The sequence below is a fragment of the Corvus cornix genome, chromosome 3, assembly GCF_000738735.6.
Source record: "Corvus cornix cornix isolate S_Up_H32 chromosome 3, ASM73873v5, whole genome shotgun sequence".
NCBI lineage: Eukaryota > Metazoa > Chordata > Aves > Passeriformes > Corvidae > Corvus > Corvus cornix.
In genome coordinates, this window is record NC_047056.1 from 21,570,417 (window position 1) to 21,590,806 (window position 20,390).

The window sequence follows — 20,390 nt, forward strand, 5'->3', positions numbered from 1 at the left end:
GAGATACCAGCTCTTGGGTAGCTTGTTCCTGCACTAGGAACTTACTCCTCTAGTGAGTAAATGTTCCTTATTGTTTATTCTGAATCTTCTGAGCCACTGAGCTTGCAGTTATGTTGCCTGGAATTGAAAGAAAAACTTTCCAAACAATGGAAAAGTGGTGACAGAAAGAGCACTTCTTTAATGAAAGGTTTCAGGTGCACAAAATATAGCTATGTGCACGCGTGACATCAGATTATCACCATTTTATAAGTTTAATTAATTAGGATGGCAAGTACATCCAGTAGGAGACCAGTTGTCCTGGGAATCCACCCTTAGATCTGCCCTATTGGAGACACTCCAAGGGGTTCTTCGCCCTATATTTTGTTATGTCTCCCAAGTGCTGGTGTAAAACAAGATGTCCTTGTTGGAAATTCTTTTCTAGGAAATAAGACTAAATAGAATTTAAAGAATGTGACATAATGTGTTAGAAAGGGTAATCTACTATTCTAAAGTGTAAGTAAATGCTAGAAACGATACATCTATATGTTAAAAATCTACAAAGATATAAGAAAGATATAAAAAGCAAAAAATCTTTAGGCATCGGTTATTGCTCCTTGTTTTACTGTCTGTCACTACCAAGAAGAGCAGCTTGGCTGTCTTTGTGACTACCCTTCAAACACTGACTTTGTGACTACCCTTCAAATATTGACTAGAGACCTCCCTTCCCACCCTCCTCTTTACCTCCTTAAATAAGACCAGTTGCTTCAATCTTTCCTCAGCATTCATGTGCTGATGATCCTGGTCTCCTTCTGCTGGGACTTTTCCAGTTTCTCAATATCCTCTTTGACTTCCAGAGTTGAGAGAGGTGATACTCCAGATGAAGCTAAATATAGGGGGATGAATACTTCCCTTGGTCTGCTGGTTGTGCTCTTAACATAGCATGGTATGGGCTTTGCTTTATGATTCCATGGAAGAGGGTAACTCCTAAAATTATAAGGTTTAGACCGGTGATATTTGGCCTTCTTCTTATGGCTGCACTGTAGAAGGCTCCCAGCAGTGAGACACAGAACTAACAAAGAACAGATTTGGGGAAGGCAGTTTAGACTATTTTGCACTGATTTTCTGAAATGGGGACATGCTTGTGTACCATGAGCAAGCAAAATGCAACAAAGTGAAACCTGCTGAAGCCACCTCGACACTTCAGAAAATGTGGCCCCAGGTTCGCCTCCGTCAGCTTTCTTTTTTCTGCTCTCGTGTGCATAGTGTATTGTGGAAAGCCAGATAAGAGCATTTATTCAAATCCAGCAAAAATAAAGCTCCTCTTTCTCTGCTAAAACAGGTTTAGATTTGTATCCTGCAAACTGATACAAAAAGCCTTGCTTCTCCACACAAGAAAAGCCCATCTCTGGGAACACTGAATATACAGAACGTGTGAATAAAAAGAGGGGATGTAACATTTGTGAGATGCTTGTGACAGCCACTCGGCAAATGAAACACATGTATTATGACAAAATCACAAACTGCTGGCTTGGCAGATTCCCTGGGAACGGGCGGGGAAGGTGATAGCTGCTCGAAAGTCAGAGAAAGGATCAATATTGAATAAATCAAAACAAATATGTGATAGGTTCTGAGAATGATATAAAAATTAAATACCAGTGAATCTGAGGCATGAAAATATCCAATAACTGGGCTAGTGCTACAGTCACTGTCATACTGAGAAAAGGGGGAGGACAGAATGAAATTACTGAGGGGGTAATAGCTGGAAGTAGTTTTGATGTTTACACACAGAGCCCCTCTCAATATACTTAGCACAGGAAGATATTTCCTACTGCTTGTATTTTATGGATGGATAAGTTGAGGCACGGACCACAGTTCTCTTATTCGTGCTGGTCCTCCTCTGGAGTCCACTGCCTGTTCCCTTACCCTCTTCTATCCTTGCCTCTCCCAGCATTTCACTGTGCTCAATTAAAACCTGGATTTGCCCAGCAAAGGAAATGGCCACTTATTTGTAGAGGGACCAGCTTCTTTGTGAAGAGAATCTTCAAACCTAATGCAGTGCAAGAGGAGAAAGGCCTCTGATACTGGTGGAAGATTGGGATTTTCCTGCTTAGAAGCAATTTTCATTTACAAAGCTCCTTTTTACTGTGCATTTTTCTCCCAAATCTGCCTGCTTGCATAATTTTGTGCATTCTCAGGTGTTGTCTTCACCTTTTAAATTTTGTTTACCTTTCACTTTACATTAAAGCACTGAAATAGAAGACACCACTACCTCAAGCTTAGTGCTTTATGGGCTTTGTGCTGGCTATCCACATGGAGGGAATTTCACTCCAGGAAGTTTTCCACTGGAGACAGGCTAAGATTCTAGGGATGAATTTCCTGGAGAAAACAGCATCTTCTTTCCTTTTCTGAAGTCATTTCAAGACACTGAATACAATACCTGTGCCAGTATTTGTTAGTACTGTAAGTACTGTTAGTACAGTATTTGTCTCATAGTTGTGTTTAGTGAGCTAGTTGCCCTATAACCCTAGATGAGGAGAGCCCTGCTGTTCTGGGGAGCTTCAAATTGCAACCCCATGCCTACATCACCTGCCACCTTTCAATGCTGTGACTTACTCACATGTGAAATACGTATTCATAAGACTGTGATTTTAGAAAATATTATCTGTAATAAAGAAACAAAACCTGAGTCTTTCCAAACTTTCTTTGCCAATATTTTTCTTCGTCTTCATTTTATGTCTCAGAAACCAGACATGCTGAGTGGTGCATGTTGATTTATGTTCCTTTAATGCAAGATTATCAGTGAACCTAGAAGAATGTATGGATTTCCTTTTATCCTTAACTGAGCACATAATATGTTAGCAAAATGAATATATACCATCTCTCGCCTACTGAATTTCCCTCTTATTTTTCACATAACTTTACCTTGCTCTTTCTGTATTTCACTGAAGTAACAGCTTGCCTTAGTTTATTTGTAAGGCCATCCATGCTATCATATTGCTGCAGATTCTACAGATAAAGATGAGGAGAAAGTGGAGGAATTGAAGGAATGGATGCAAGAGTAATGTTTATGAAGCACACTGAGATAACTTTCAGTGGAAGATGCTGTAAAAGTGCAAAGCTCTATTATTATTGTTATTATTACTTTATTATAGGTGGTTACCACACAGATCTCTGACTGGATGAATTAAACTCAAATAAAAGCAAGGACTGATTTCAGCTATTCCTTACTTAATCCTATAAACAGTCAATTGATATCTTAATATATATTGCTGCTGCTCCTGGCCAGGAAGTCATAGGAGGAGATAAGGTATTATTGGTTTTATCTGCTGTGTGCCTTACATAGAGGGCAAATCCAGTTTTTCTTTTGTGTGGAAATATCTTGACATTTAGCTGGGGTCCTCTGATCTTGAAGCTTGAATTTTGTGTTGGAATGCATCAATATATGGAAATTTGGGTCTTGGATATAGAATAAAAGTGGCATTCTAACTTAACACTAAATAGGCAGGGAATTGCCCTTTGTTTTCAAGTGGAATCTACCTAAGAATTTTTCCAGGTGGGGAAAACAGCGTGTGACTAATATGGACCTTGTTTTCTGTGGTGAAGTGGTGTATGGGGTAGCTCTGATTAGTGCAGATCCTGGAGGAGGTGCCTGAGCAATGGCTTATAAAGATAACCTGCTGCTACTGTACATAGACTGAAACCTCACCTGGTGTAAGCTGATGTAACACTACGAATGTCAAAGCCTCTTTTGCTGACCTTGGTCTCTCAGTCCAGAGCACCAAAAATATCACAAACCATAGCCCAACCTGCCCACTGAGATAAACCCCACAACTGACAGCTCTGCAGGTCACCCCAGCTGATTTAAAATACTACCAGATTTGTGGGTATCTTCCAAGACATACAAACCTATGCTCTAATTTGTCTTTCTCTGGGCAGCTGGTGTGTGGTATTACCACTTTTTAGCCTCCCTAGAGCTGGTAACAACTGCTCACCCAGGGACTCCTCATTTCTTTACTTGCAGAAAACACCTAGTTTGTAAACTTCTACAAGTGCACTCCTCCTCGATGCAAGCCTTTCACCTTAGGCCTGTTTCTCCACTTACTCTTACAATACACTTCTGCACTGTTTTTGATTTTGATTTTGAATCTGATTTTGTCTGGATTCACGTGCCCATGCCTCACAGGGATGGAGGGCTACACCCACAGAGGAAAGCAGCCAAGAGCATCTCAGTACAGCCTTCTCCAGTATAACGAAACCAATCAGGTGTTAAATAGCAAAAGACTCAATCAATAAGAGGAAAAAAATTCTTCAGAATTCTTTTTTTAAGTTGGAAAATTAATTTGAGTTGATTAAAAGTGGAAGAGGCACCCCTCTGCTCCATTGCCAAGCACAGAGCATTTGGGACTGCAGCCCTGAAGTCCTGTGCTCTCCTGTGCCCATTGTGGGATTGTGTATGTTTTGGGGATGTTGAAGAAGGAGGATTGGCCCCTTCTTCGTTGTTCTGTTAGAGGTGCTTATAAGGTCCTGCAGGGACCCCAAAGGTTGGCCCCAAAGGCTGGGAGGAGGTGACCAGGATTTGCTTCTGTGCTTCACCAGAGTTGCTCCTGCTGGGTCAACTACTTTTGTGTTTTCTTGCAGGATTCAGCTGCTGAATGGACCTTTATCAGCATCTTAAGGCCTCTACAATGCAGAACCCAATCTTGGGATGGGGTCAGCAGGTGTACCCCTGGACCTTGACTGCCTGGCTGGGAGTAAGCTGTACCAGGTTAGAATGCTGCCCTCTTCTCTCCCTGAGCTCTCTATGTGTCACTTATTTTTTGGGGTCTACAAAAAAATATCCTTTCGCATCCCTTTCAAAACAAACGCATTTGAATCAGACCATTGCAGCAACAAAATCCCAACTAGGAGCAACAGGGGGAAAAAAAAGCACACAAGCCACTACCATCCCCCACTTCCCAACCACCATCTTTTGCCATGAACTAGAAACCAGCAGCTTCACTTGATTTCATTTTTGGTAATAACAACAACAGAAATTTGCATCTGGGCTGACAATGTGGATAGTGAGTGTTAGCCCAGTGCGATTTGAAATTGGCAAGTTATAGCAACCCTCTGGAAAACCAGGATTTACAAGGGAAATGCTGACAAACACTTAACTACAGTGGCACTTGCTCTATACTATATAACACATAAAACAGTGAAATGGAACATAAGTCTCTTCTAATTATTGAAAATATTTTGGGGCTGCCTTGTGCTAAAACACTCATTTCATTTTGCCTTTCAGATTTTTTTCTCTCTCAAAACAAATTTTGTTCTAATCCACCTATCTTTAAAAAAATTGCTGCTAATCACCATTAAAAGAGCAGCATTCTGTATGTGATTTTTGGAAGGCTGTGTATAATAAGAAGAATTTCAGGCTGTGTGGACTTGCATGACACCACATTATTGCATGAGCAAAAAAACCAATACTGAATGGTAATAACCATTTGTCAGAGGCAGCACAGAGGATTATATTACAACCCTTTGTGTGTGTGTGTGTGTGTTTGTGTGTATCCTATATAAAGCAATCAGACACCTTCCAATTTCCAAACACCTGATAATGCTAAAGTTTATTTTATTACAGCCAAGGTTATATTTTCTTTCACTTCATAGTGACCCTAGGAAGAAGAGGAATAATGGATCGGGAACCTATTATAGCTATTCTGTGTTAAACAGCCAAGTAAAGGGCAAATATAGTTCTGTAGTGGAATCAATCACTGAATCCATCAGTGAGAATGACCCTCCTGGCCCCCACCTTCTTCCCCATGCCTAAGAATTTGCCATATTCAATCTTTAGGCTCTGAACCCAAATGCCCTTTGAAAGTGAATTTATGATCACTTCATCACACTGTCTATTAGCTCACTTTCTAACAAATAGGATTGAGAAATATATGGCAGGAACTGCAACGGCACATTTCCAACTAATGGTTAAAATGTCAGGGCGATAATGTACAAGCGCATCTGCCCTCAAACACAAAATCAAACGCAGCTTTACAAGGGCTGTCGCCATTCCACTTTAGTTAAAGACTTGCAAGCTTCCTTCTTCCCTTTTGCAGGGCTGCAGTTTGGAAGCTGCTGCATCTCATCAGGGCTCGGTTTGCCAGTGCTGTACTGTACTTCATTAGGCAGCTCTATTTAATGGTTTCAACAAAAGCCATCATTTTAGCCCAACTGCCTTGACTAAATTAAAATTTCCAATCTCTGTTTTAGTGTTCTGCCACTGATGTATACATAAGCAAAACTGGTCAACATCTGCCAGGGGGTTGGCCAAAAGTTCTGTAAAGATGTACTTCACATTTCTGAAGCATGTGCAAAGTAACAACGTACTTATCCTCCTGAGGGCTCTCATGATTTTACTTCACCATTTGTTCAGACACACTTTAGCAGCATATAAGCCATACAGTTGATTCTCCCCTTGGTTGCAGTTTTATCTGTAGTGTCATTTTGAGTAATTGGGGTATGGTAGCTGATCAACTTTCAGGTTTCTCATTGGCAGAAAGGGACTGTATTGGCACCAAGAAAGAATATGATGGGTCCTCTCGGTGCCTGAGCAAGTGTCCCTCTTTTGCACTTGGCTACCCAAGGCCATTAGAAAATAAGCTTAATAAAGCAACTCAGTGTATACATCTTAACTATTCCCAGCCAAGGGGATGCAGCTATAGAAGAAATATTTTAAACCAATATGAAAGATGGTAAATGTACATATTTAGTCAGTGATCTGTGAAAGTTTTTGAATTAGTTTTTAAAGCTTTGTTAAGACCAGAACGCACAGATGTTGAAAACAAGTTCAGATGTAGCGACAGATGGTATTTGATTATGAAGCAGACTGTTCATATAATACAAAGATGCTGCTTCTGCCATACACAAGTAACTGCAGAGAGTGCAGTAGAAATTTTGGAAGGCAGAGCAGTTCAAGAGGTTCTTTGTGCAGCAATAACTTTCACGTTTTTCCAGCAGTGCTAGAATTGGGATAATTTTCTTTCTTTTACAGTCAACACCCTCACCCCCCTTCCCCCACTCGCCATTTTCTCCCCTGTTGTACAGCTCTCCTGCACTTTTTTGATCCTCTTTTCAGGTCATTTGAAGTCAGATTAAGGATAACTACACTTTATTTATATTTATGGAATAGCAAAGTTCCTTAAGGTTAATAATAACAAAATAATTATTATATATTGCTGATATTATCTCCATAAAAAGAGTACCATGTTTTGGACAAATTCTGAATTTTGCAAGTGATGTAATACTATATCCAGAATCACTGGGCTGCTGTACAGGTCTTTTGCTGGGGACAACATACACGCCTATTTGCTGGGGCTGCTGCCACGTTCACTTTGTCAAAACCACAGTCACCCCCCGTTCACTTGCCTCCTCCAAAGAGATGTGAGAAGAGTACTGAAATTTGGAAATACAGGGAGGGAGCTGTGTGAAGGGCAGGGGTGCCTGACACTGGGCACTAGCTTCACCCACTGCTGTGGGTGGGAACCTTCCTGCCACTGCTGTCCTCCAGCACCCCCTGGGTCCCTTTTGGCCACTGGCTTTGGAGCCCTTTGCCCTGAGCAAGGAGCAGCTTATGCGGCCTTAGGCAGCACCCATCTGCCTGGCCTTTGCACGGGGTCACTGTCTGGCAGAGCTGGGTTTTCCCCTTGCCCCACCGCACCACACCTTGACCTGCTCTTTCCCTGCCATCGCTGGGTCAGCCACCCTGTGCCACTGCCAGCAGCCGGCCGTGGCCCTGGTTAAAGGCTGCTGAACACTCTGGAAATTTCTGGAAGGGCAGAAACACCATTTAAGTAGCAGGCCCTTCCTGATGGGAGGGAGAAACCTGACTCATGGGCAGGGGGAAATCCTCTCCACAGATGGGCTTTTCCAATTCCTCCGTGGTTCTCCCCAGATTCTGGGAAAGCTAATGGCCAGGTAAACAGTATTTTAAAATACTGGCTCCGGCCACTCACAAAGATGCAAAAGGATGCAAAAGGATGCCAGGAAGCAAGGTTTCAGCTGGGAGATAAAACTGGCAGGGCAGCAGCGTGTGGATTGTGCAATGTAACCCGGGGGCTTTGGAAGGGCCGTGCAGGACCCCCGCATGCAGGCTGTTAACGAGTAACCGGGTGTTAATGAGTAACGCGTGGGGCTGGCAGTGCCCAGGACAGGGCTGGAGGAGCAGGAGCTGTTCCTGGCTCTGCAGTGGGCAGGTGGGTGGTCCTGGGGAGATGGTGCCACCACCCCGCATCTCCATTTCACTCCCTATAAAATGGGGACACACAGCAGGAACAGATTTGAGCACAGCCTTTTGAAAGTGCTCGAGATTTTTCCCTGTGGCGCTCAGTGAGTGGTGGAGCTCCCCCGCTCTGAGTTCTAGGTTTCCCCCAAAGCTGGGAAGGCATAATGTATATGTTTGTGTAAGAAAGCAGGGAATCTCATTTTATATTATACTGCTTCCAAACACACGTATTTTATCAGGAAAGATTTGAAATACACCCCTTGACCTGAGTGTCCTTATGCTTCCAGACTGTTTGCAGTTTAAGACAAGCTTAGAGTACCTGGTTTTCCGAGAAGCCTTTGAAGCAGTTTAAACGTCCACCTCATGTGCTGTTCAAGATCCAACCCTGACTGTCCTGTGGCTTTCTTAAATATGCCAGCAACTACTGCCAGGCATGAGGGGCAGGTAAGCCCCCAGTTCTGAACAGCCAGACTTCAGCCCGAGTCAGGCAGCCAAGCAGTTCCTGGGGTGAGTGTGTTGCCAGAGCCTTGTGTGGATTACTGAGAAATTGTAAAAATAGTATAAAGAAAAAAATCTAAAGTGCCTCCACTTCAGAGAAATCTGGCCTTATGGTTTTGACTGGGGCATCATCTCTTCCTTTAAAAGCTCTGACCAAATTATTGAGCTGATAAACGATTTCCCTAGGTTTTACATGTGCTGGCATGAATTATCCTTGAGTGCTGCATATTAGGGTTGTTTTGTACTAAAAGGTGTTAAACACTTGTAATAAATATTTTTCCTTATTTCCCCTAGGACACTGTTCCATCTCTGGTTGGTGAAGCATAAAAAAGAGCTGTCATGCCCAGTTTTAATAGGCAATAGGATTTCAAGCCCCCAGAGTTGTTTCACAGTCTGGCAGTGGCCATAATGAAACTGGCCACTGTTGCCACAAGACTTTTTCCTCTCATGCGTTCTCCCCTGTTACCTCCCACAGCTGCTTGACTGGCAGGTCTCTTGCAAACCGCAAACATATTTACATTGGAGCCAGTAGTATTTCTTTAGCTATCTGTGCCATCTTTCTCGTTTTTTATTTTCCTTTGCCTAGATAGAGACTCAACCTTAAGCCTAATTTTAAAGAATAAAATTAAACCGTGCATGCAATTAAGTGCATTTGGGTACGAACAGCAGTTCATTTTCATGTGTTTTGTTGTGAAGCAAATAGCTTGTTTGTTTGTTTGTTTTTTCACACTGATTCCCAAATAAATGGGAAAGTACCACTATTCACTTGCCCAGGATTTATTCATGAAAATGCAATCACAGCCTCCCAGACTCTGGGCAGAGCGAGGTGGGGGGGTCCTTTCTCTGAAGGAGAGTCAGTGCCTCACTCTGCTCTGCAGCTCTGGAAAGAGTCAGGCTAACCTAAGCCAACAAGCATTCATTTGGGGGTCTAGAAAATTTTAATATTTAAATAAAAGATACCTCTTTCATCTCTTTGAGGTACAAGTATGGTAGTGGTGCTAATAAACAATACACAAAAATGGGCTTTGTAGCAATTGATGGATTTTCTGCACCCACCAATCTATCAAGCTTTAATAGGCAGCTTCTCCAAATGCTCCTGCCCACTGAAAAGCTGGAAGAGCAGGCAGGCCTTGCAATGCGCCCAGAGGGTCAAACACTTGGACCAGGCAGGGAAACAACCCTCCTACCCCCCAGCCCTTTTTATCTAGCAGCTCTGCCTTCACCCTGGGAGCCCTCCACCCCATGCAACAACAGAATTTTAGGGAAGATTTCATTTTGCGTACTGTGTTCTTAAAACAAATGCTGTGCCAAATTTTAAAAGTCACGAAGACGAGTTTGGGGAAGCACTGTGACCCCTTGCAAAGAGCGAGGGACGTATTTGCCATTATTTCCCAAACGCAGGCAGTCGTACGCTGCAACTCTCCCTTTCCCTCCTAACAAAGAGGGAAGACTGGATCAGAAGGGATCATCTCCATAGAAATTGTGTTGGCACAACCTAGACTGGGCATAAATAAGGGTACAGACCAAGAAGACGAGAGCAATTAACCCTTTCAGTCTCTCAAATGACAAAATGCAGTCTTCCACATTCAGCTTCTCAGTAATGTGATGTGTAAAAGACTCCAGTTGCTACTGATGCTCTCAGTGACATAAAATTATTCTATTATTTGCCTTGCACAGGGATAATTCATGTCTTCCTTATGATTTTTAAGCTAGAACATAGTATCTTTCTTATTGTAAAAATTCCAGGTATTAGGGGAACTGAGGATTTCCAAGCACAGATGGCCAGATCTGCAGAACTTGGATCATTTCAGGGTGCTTGAAGCCTGGGAAAGTTGATTTGGCCCTCTGCAATGACAGGGACTACTTGCCAAGTTCCAGTCTAGCTCTGAACTCCTGCAGTATTCTGAGATGCCAATAAGTAGGATTTCTTATTTAGAGATCTGTGTGCTTTTCACTGCAGGGTAAAATTGCAAATAGTGTCCTGCATTTCACAGAACAAGTATATTTGAGGGAAAAACTGATAGGGGCACAGAGTGAGCTGGCAATTACCCACGCAGCTCGTATTCTTTGGTCCATTAACTGGGTACCTGAGGATGATCTCCCTCTCCCTCATCTAGTTAACTCTTGACAACTAGCATAAAAATTGTTTTAGCAGGTTGGTTTGGTAAAGTGGATAGACATGAACTAGGAGAGGCAATTTGTTTGCAGTAAAACCAGAGAAGATCTCACACTTAAATGAGTATTAGTTATGTAAATGTAACTTCACAACCTTCCACAGACCTCCTTTACAAATGGTGTTGATGTGGCCCAACAAATGCAACTCCAGTTGTCTAAAAGTACATGGAGTTTTAACTGCTGTTGCAGATACGAAGTGTTTATTTGGTTGTTACAGTGAAGTAAAGCCGGATTCAGGATCCAGCTCAGCTCTACAGTGTCCTGAGGCTGAATCAGGGAAGATTCTGAAAATAAATGACCTCAAATCAAAACATATTTTTAATGTGCTTCTCCTTCAAAATCAGAAAAGTCTTGCAGGATTTTGTGATCTAAATAAGCTACAGTCTTACTGCCATCTGCACCAATTCTAAGCCAAAAAGAGACCTTTCATATCTGAAACACAGACAATCATGTAAATCAAAAGGTCCAACCCCAAAATTTTAAGATACATATGAAACAGCAGGCACAGCAAGAAGCAGAAGAAAAGTCATAAACAAATACATTTTGAGGAATTGTGTAGGAACAGAGTAGTTCTAGACAGTGCTGGTGAATACACAGCTTCAAACAGAAGTGTTCCATGAGTGACGGACTGCAATGAAAAAAGGAGAATGGTATCTAGTCACTACCATTAACAAGGTCAAACTGGTAAGGGTTACAAATGTGAACCAAATGTGAACCACCACAGCTCAAGAAGCACTATCCTTGCATTCATCCAGCTTGAGGAACTCCCTGTTGCAGGACACCAGCATGGCAGGTATACCCAGGAAATGATTAAGCAGTATAAACAAAAGTACTTTCTAGCTCACATTGGCTACATTTAATTTAAAGGGCTGTCTATGCTTTAGACATAACAGGTCTCTTCCAGGGAGTTATTCCTTGTCAGATAGACTATTGCAAAATAACATTCATTATCTTAACTGGCGCTGTGCTGGAGGTAGGACACCGCGGCCATAAATCATTCTATCCATTTTGCAAGAGGGCTGGTAGTTTCATTAATAAATAATTTGAACTAAGGGGAAAAGAAAACCTTCAGAGGACTACAGTGTTAGGCACAGCCTGGCCACAGCCGAGCGGTTCAGGGGCTCACCTCTTGACATGGGGCAACATAAACTCTTGGAAATAAATGTAAACAATGGCAATGAGCTTGTAATTTATATTTTATTTTGCACAAGCTTGCATATATACTGCACATACATTCAGTTTAGAGAAGATGGAAGGCACACAAGGCAATTGAACTACTGTATCCTTTAAGTGGTACAAAGCAAAAAGGTAAAAGTCTGGAGAGTATACAAAAGCTTTAAACACACAAAATAAAATCCACCCCCCCCAAACATTTTTCCTGTGTTTATCTTAAATTTAGTAGCTGCCAAGCTAGAATTGTAACTTTTTTTCAATCAATTGTCTACTGCACCTTTTTTTTCCAAACGGACAGGGGAGTCTTATTGTTTTATCTTGTCATCAATTAATATTACAGTACATCCTTGGTAATACAAAATTGTACACCTTCATCAAATAAATTAGGATAAATTAAACCAATAAATTATGCAAAGTCTTCAGAACAATAGACAACAACAAAAAAATCCACAGTTGAAATTGCCTCTAGCTAAAAAATAAAATAAAAAAAAATCAAAAATTGACTTTATCAGTTCAGTTATTGTACTATCTTCAAATTAAAGGGTCTTTATTACAAAAAAAAGAGCTTAATAATGCTATTTACAACATATTGCTAAATAATATAAAGGCAGTGTTTTGTCACTTTTGTAACTATATACATATGAGTAATGGCTGGGACAATATCAGTTTAAACCTTAACCTTTGACTCTTCTGGGCAGCATTAAAACCAACCTAAAGAGGCTTTTTCTTTCCTTTTTCTTTAGTTTCTGACTCTTACACGTTATATGGTAATGAGATGGGTATTGTGTTTGTCTACTGTCTCACTCGAGTGGTACAATTAATGCAGAAGGTATGGATTTTAGAGAAAAATGTAAGCTCACTGTTTCTTCTAGATTTGTTTCTACATATCCCAGTATTTGTGCATTTGGAAGGTGGCTGCTTTGGGAGAGAGGTGACTGTGGCTCAGATGAAAAGACTGAATAAAGTCATAGTGCCACCACCTTTCATACACTAAAAAGGATATTCCTAAGAAGATACAAAGGTTAAATACCAGTTTTCATCCCAGCTCTAAATATGAGCATTTTTAGCTTCAGTTTATAGATGGTTTACAACCAACAGTTCTACAGAAAACAAAATTGCATTTCCTTCAACAGAACATTTAAGTGCAATACAGTAACTGCTTACTCATATAAACCAGTTACATTCCTTAAGGGGAGCTTTTTGAAAACAATGCGTATTGGAATTTTCAAACACAGAGTTGGTACCAGAAGGAAACATTTGCACTATTAACACCAATGATTGCTATATAATACACATGGTAAATATAGTTTTTGCTTTCACTTCTCATGTACAGTGCTCATTTTGGGGGTTTTGTAAACCACTTTCCATTTTTAATATATATATATATATCTTTCTGTATATATATATATGTATAATCTTTCAATGCTGCTGGTGAAAATCCTATCTTTAAAGCCACAAAATCTTCACCTTTATTTCTTAATTAATATTAACCTGTGGAAAAAAAACATTTTTCTATTAACTGACTTCATATACATAGAAAAAAATTCTGCAATTTTACAGAAACTGTATTACCCATTCCCTTGACATCTGATGAAAGAGACTTAACTTTTAAAAGTAGAGAGCTGGATTTTCAAGAATGCTTTCAACTATCTACACAGTTACTGTAGTGTTTCTTATAAATTCAACAGATGTTTTCAGAATGTAGTTATTAAAATCTTATGTCTTTATGCAAGAACAGCAGTAAGGTTGAATATTTACATTGCTTTATAAAAGTTCCCCTCGATTTTCAATGTTCACCCACATACCTGGTACAGTAACAAAGATTCTGCAAACTTAAAACACTTTAATTAAATAATACTCAGAGGCACAAAGCAAACCTCAGGAATACATGGGTGAACACTTCCTTAAATAATTACTACATTCTAACATCTTCCACGTGTTTACCATTAAATGTGAAACGTTCCCATTAAACAACCAGAGATACAGTAAGAATTAAATGTTTTGTAGTTTCAAATAGAACATTCTTTTCACAAAACATAACAAATGTCTAAAATAGGTTCTTAATCTAGATAGGAAAAAGGTAAGCTTTTCACTTCATACGCATCTTTTGTGTGTGTGTGTGTGTTTTTGTGTAAATATACATACATATGCCCACACATGTTGTCCTGTGTGTGTGACCACATACGTATCTGTATATGCACATATGCCACGTATGAAATATTGCTTCTATACTACTTTTCATCAGGCTAAGAAAACACAAGATTTGCACCACAGTTACAAAAAATTGGCTTCTACAAGAATTTTCAAAACTCGAATGCTGCTCAAACAATTGAGAAAAAATAATTTGCGTTATCAAACTGTTCTAAAAATTCTCTTCTTCAAAAACGTATTCTCCTGCTTTGTTTTTTTTATTTTTTTAATTTTTAAAAAGACACAAAATATGCATAGCTATCAACATTATGTCAAACAGCCAAAAAAAAAAAAAAAGTCAGTGTTTATTGCAGCTGTAGTAATTGAAAAATAAAGTTTAAAAGATGAAAATTGTAAGCCACAGAAGGCACAAGAACAATTGTACTTGTGGGGGAAAAACTGGTATTTTGAAGGACTTTTTTTTATCCTTCCGCTGGTGCATTTAAGGTCTAGGCACAGACTATAACCTCAAGTTTATATGCAGAAATAAATCTGAATTAGCAGTAAATGAATGGCAAGATGGGGTTTCTACATGGATTTTGAAATTCTTTTCCTATGTAAACTTCTCATTACAATAAAAGTAGCCTCCTGCCTTTTAGCCATTTTTAGTGAAACAATATTGAGATAATTTAAAAGAAACTGGATTGGATTCTACTTAGAATTTAGTACAAGCTATGCCATGTATTTGTAATTTTAGGTGAATTGGGAGGCACAAAGGCAATATGGCTATAAAATGCAGAAAAATCACATAACTGAAATGATCAAATTATCATTATTTCCTTTTCCAGACCAAGGCGGTTTTTATTTTGCTTTTAAGATGAAATTTCTATTCCTAATTCCTATGCCTCATTTACTATTGAGATTATACTACCCATAAATAAATAAATAAATGCAACAACATCAAGTGTTGAGTACACAATTTCACTTATTTAGATTATGTGAATCCCATTGCAGCCAAATAATAATAATATTAATAATATAATAATAATAATAGAATAATAATAATAGTAATATAAAGCAACGGTAAAATCACAGATTGAGATGGTAGCTAGTAGTATGTCCACATAGTATGACTAAAGTATGGCTTTGCTTTCTTATGTCCAAGGTGACAATGCAAAGTTATATTTTGCATCTGATGGTATGCCAATGATGAACTTACTGTATCAAAACTTGAGCATTTTATGCCACTTCTTCCCATAAATCAAAAAAAGTGCATGAACACAATTTTCGTCCTTTCTTACTCAGAATTCATTGGAGTTACATCTTTATGAAGTGTAATATTTACCAAATCATGCACACACAGAGGAAAAAAAAAAAAAAGAAGGAAAAATGAGATAACGAAAACAAAATAAAATGAAATAAAAAAGTAAGAAAACAAAAGAAAGAAAAAAATAAATCCTGTCTACTGTAAGGATACGTACAGTATTAGGTACTCTCAGGGAGTCTAAGATCAAGATTTGTTTTGCTTTTAATGCATAGTGAAAATGTTGGCACTTCATCCCATGCTATTGTCTGCATTGCCTATACTCCACAGATACTGCCAGTGCTTGAAAAGAATGACAGGGAATCGGAGGATTGTGCTGTTTAATTTGAAGTCAGCAGGTTTTTAAGGCTTTCTGCTAACAATAATTGCTTTCATACATTTCTGTCTATCAGCAGTATTTGTAAATGAAGTGAAATTGCAATGATCAGGTCAGCTCTTTAGTCACATGGGTAAACTTTCACTCTCCAAAGTCAAAATGTAATTTTAAAATAAAGAAGATACCAATATCCTCAATGGTCTAAATATAATTCATGGCTAATTAGGAACTTCCTCTAGATTTAGATTGAATTATGTAGGGGAAAATACTATTGATGATAACAATAAATTCTTACTGCATCCGTACAAAAGACGACAAAGAAAATGACAAATACAGTGTGCCATAGCATATTCAACCTTCCCCCAAACTTCTGGAGACAATTTCTTTCTGAAAACATGAGAAAAGGAGAGCCACTGAAGAAAGCACAAGAACTAGCAGCTAGCTTTCTTTCCCTCTGTCATATCGTGGTGTAGCATTCAGGCAAACCCAGATCCATCAGGGACTTTACACTGTAGCTCAGGTTTTGGTCAACACTAGCTCCAGCTTCAGAAGACAAGTGCAGCCACACTGCTCAAACAGATTTTTTAAACTTTTTTTTTTTTAAAGCTGCACTGACTGTAATTTTAAAAATCCAATTTGGCTATCTGAACCCTGCATAGCCAGGAGGACACTGTGATTTTTGTATTATGCTTGATTAGATTTTTATGAAAATGCAATTTTTATTCTTCTGATTGGGACAAGACTAATTACATTTTACAGCTACAAACAAGCTTTTTTTTTTTTTTTCTTTCCTTTGCCTCAGCAGTGTGAGGTGAAGACTCTTCTACTATACCTAAGATCATTCAAAAAGTGCTTTTCAGGACAGATGTTGAATATGGACAGAAAACTTTGTATGCTGGAAAGGGGATCTTGGGGGGTAGAATGGACTGAGAAAAGAATAAATTTTAGGGTCTAATGCCACTTAAAGTAAGACCAAGACATGGCAATATACGACGCTGAAGGTTTCATTTTTACTCTATGGAGAGTGAAATGCTTCCGCTTTAGTAAGCTGACCATATTCCAAAATTAGTGTGGTTGATACAATACTGTGCATGAATTACTGGCCTAACCCTGCAAGAACAGTATTTGATTTGTGCAAACATCTCTTGCTGCAATTTAGACAAACAACAACCTGGCATGTTGGTTACTGGTGCAGGGTATCTGTCGTTTCTGTAAGGAAAACATGAAGAATAGGGTTTGCTTTTTTGGGTGTCACTTCTTGAAGTGAGTACCTAAAATAGATGTTGTATTTTTTAAAGTATGAACCAAAATCTAGGTATTGATTAAAAAGTATATAAATACAAATAAAAAAGCTCGAAGCTTATGAAGTGACTCCACAGAGTTCAGACCTTTAGCAGTATAAACATAATATAAACTTCATTGTCTGTAGTATTGTGCCATGACATTAGTCTCACTAAGACAAAATGCCACTTTGCAGCAAGCAATAAATCTGACAAAGCATTTTTAAACATAATGCCCTAACTTGCTAAGACAGGCTTTTACACGCTTCCAAACTCTTCTCCCTGAAAATTAACCCAGTTGATTCTTCAAATGTTAAGGGTCTCGGGCAAAAGTAAACCAAAGGCTGAAGTAAAATAACCATCCCCTTGGAACTGAACGAAAAAAATCCAGAAGGGATCAGTCTAATTCCATATACATATATATATGTATGCGATACACATATATATGAAATTAAAATAGAGACACACATGACTTGGGCATCAGAAGGGGACTGCTACTTTCATACATTCATAAATAGCTGCTGAACTCTCTACTCATGAAGAAGCTCTTGTAGGCAGTTTGGGGATTTGAAAATCTCAGGGACCTCACTGTCCAGCTTACAGATGACCTTGTATATGGCCTTCTTCCAGGAAGGATCAACATCTTTGCCTGCGATAATGGCATTGAAAAACTCCCGTAACGTGATCTGAGCCACTTCCAGGAATCTCTCTGGAACCTGCTGATACAAGGAGACAATGGCATTAATACAGTTTTCAATTTCAAGTCTCTGGTTCTTCAAAGGAAACTGAGCTAAGTTCTTTCTTTCAGAAAGGGGCTTACATAGCACCTGCATTTTCTAAATGTGGCAGCCCTCTATTCTCTTATGCAAAGCTGTTATATATAGTACTATAGCAATAACTTTTATAACATGTGTTAGAGATCTTTGTAAAGTCTTCTGACAGAATGTAGGTAACAAAATGTTACTGCCTGAGTTGGGAGAGTAGGGGGATTTATAGGCTATAATTAGCAGGAGGGGAAACAAGCACAATTGTCTTTAAGGAAAGAAAACTCTGCTTGATACTTTACCCATGCATTTATGGCCATGTTCTCCTCTCCATGTGAGAATATGAAAGTTATGCATGCACAGAAAGCCCTTTGTACCTTTGTGCTTGACTTTGGTCACAACCTGTGCTGAAAGCTGTCAAAGAAACCGGGTATCTCTGAATGTTGTTTGTAGTTTAAAACCAATCAAGCAGGAAAACCTTCAGCTAGTGGCTTGCTTCTGTGGCTGCTATGCACAAGAACCCCATAGGATGGCTTTCTCAGGAGACATTGCAGTCTTTCCTTCTTTTTCAGGAGCACCCAAATACCACCCTAACCTCTTCAATGGGTGCACTGTGCTCCAAGTGGCTACTGAGCTGGGATGCTTTAAACTCATTCGTGGTTTCTACACGTCACTGTCACTTCACAAGTGAGTCAAACACCCAGCTAGCAGGCATGTGCCTCTCTCAGAAGCTCCTGAACAATGGGTGAATGTTAAAAACCAGTTACCTCCAAACTTTAGTAATTCATTCTAAGCAGTTGTCTCGGCCACCAGCACCACCTTCTCACCCTTTGCCTTAAATGACTCAAAAGCAACCATTCTAATGAACTGCAGGGCAGTTGCAAGGTTCAGGTAATCTCCATAAAGGTATTATTTTCCACTTTTATTACGGAAATGTGGCTTCACAGCTCTAAAACTGCTAATACACGGCCAGCCAGTAGCCAGCATGCTTATAATAGCAAGTATTCCCTCACTGCTATTCTTTGTCCCCTCCAGCAAGAGGAGTTCTCCGACCTGCACTAGGAGCCACTTGAACCATTCCCGTAGCCAAGACACTTGGGCAGCTCTCACTCATTTACTGAGTTCATGTCACACTGCCAGATCAGGGACAGCCCCTTATTCTCTACTTCAGGCTTTTCTTCTTGTCCCTTTAGAAACCACTTTCAAAAACTTGTCAGGAAATGTGTGATCAATCTGATATAACAGAGCTCTGGAGCCTCGCTCACCTATCATTGTTAGGGAAACACCAGCAGTTTGATAGCCACGTTCTGCCATCAGATAAGCATGAGATCAGCTCCCCCTGACACCAGCTGACAAACTCTGCTTCCAGAAGCACCAGAGAAGTCCTCTGTCTACCTCTCAGAGTGAAATCCAGCCCCCACACTTTTTTTTTTCTCTCAAAATTTTTCATTCAAAAGGCTGCACAGAAAGACACATCTTTACAGATGGTCTACTCCAGCAATAATTAACAGAGAAGAAATTAACTGTTATGTTTTACTCACGCCAGCCCAAAGAAATTACTTGAAACTCCCCATAACCACTCAGCTGTTCAGGCATTTGGTAATATGTCTATAGAAGATACTATGCTTTTTTCATTGTTGCATTGCTTGAAGAATATCTACATGTTTTTCTGTTCATGCAGTTCAATGCTCACATGCTATTTATCACCCTTGGTATTGCTGCCCACTAACCAAGGGGAAGGAGTTTCTGACTGTATGAAACTAGAAATCAGGAAAAGGAGTAGATAACCAAATTTATGGAGTAGGCACTGATGTTAGTTCATGAGGACAAAACCTTTTGATTTTGGTATCCACTCCAGAGGACCGACATTAGATGTCTTTCTTCCCTTCCAAGCTGCTGGAGATGGGAAAGAGGCAATTACAAGCAGCTACCTGAGAAACACGAAGTCTAAATGCACAAAGTCATACCTCTCCCTCCTACTTCATGGTTACACACATGACAACTTTAAGCAGAGAAGTGACATGCTTAAAGTTTTAAGGTTTTAAGTTGGGCCTTTGCCACTCAATGTCTACTCGTGCATTTGAAAGTCTTCCAGGTAGAGGATGCTGCTTTTCCAGGGAGTAGGCAGTGGGAAACCCCTGAGTCCCTAGCTCCCAGGCCTTCCCTCCCTGTAGTGACACACAGGCTTTTTTTTTAGACTGGGAGTTATCTTTTAAGGTCCAACTTTATTGTACCTGAGTCACATCTGCAGGGTCAGGCCTTTTTGAACCTGGTGCAACGGGCTGTGGAGAGCAGCCCACAAACATAACAGTGAACAAACTCAACAATGAACAATGTGGGGGCTTTGAAGAGACCCAACTTTTTAGCTGTTTCTTCTTTTGTGTGATCCACCTTAAAATGCTGAGTTTCCAAAGATCTCCCCAACTCCTATGGTATTAGAGCCATTCATAGCTCTTTCCTTTTGGGATGTTATTAGCAATTTTTCACGTCAGAT

At 39.8% G+C, this 20,390-nt stretch overlaps 1 protein-coding gene across 5 annotated transcripts in view; it reads right to left on the reverse strand.

Annotated features, from left to right (window-relative positions):
* Positions 1-12,087: 12,087 nt before the first annotated feature.
* The window catches only part of PROX1 (prospero homeobox 1), a 49,926-nt gene continuing 41,623 nt past the window's right edge, over positions 12,088-20,390 (reverse strand). For 4 of the 5 annotated variants that reach the window (XM_039568781.1, XM_039568782.1, XM_039568780.1 and 1 more), the window contains one exon: positions 12,088-17,851. In XM_039568781.1, the coding sequence (XP_039424715.1) occupies positions 17,663-17,851 (189 nt within the window). In that variant the 3' untranslated portion in view covers positions 12,088-17,662. The remainder of the gene's footprint in view (positions 17,852-20,390) is intronic. The other variant, XM_039568784.1, reaches the window with a different exon arrangement.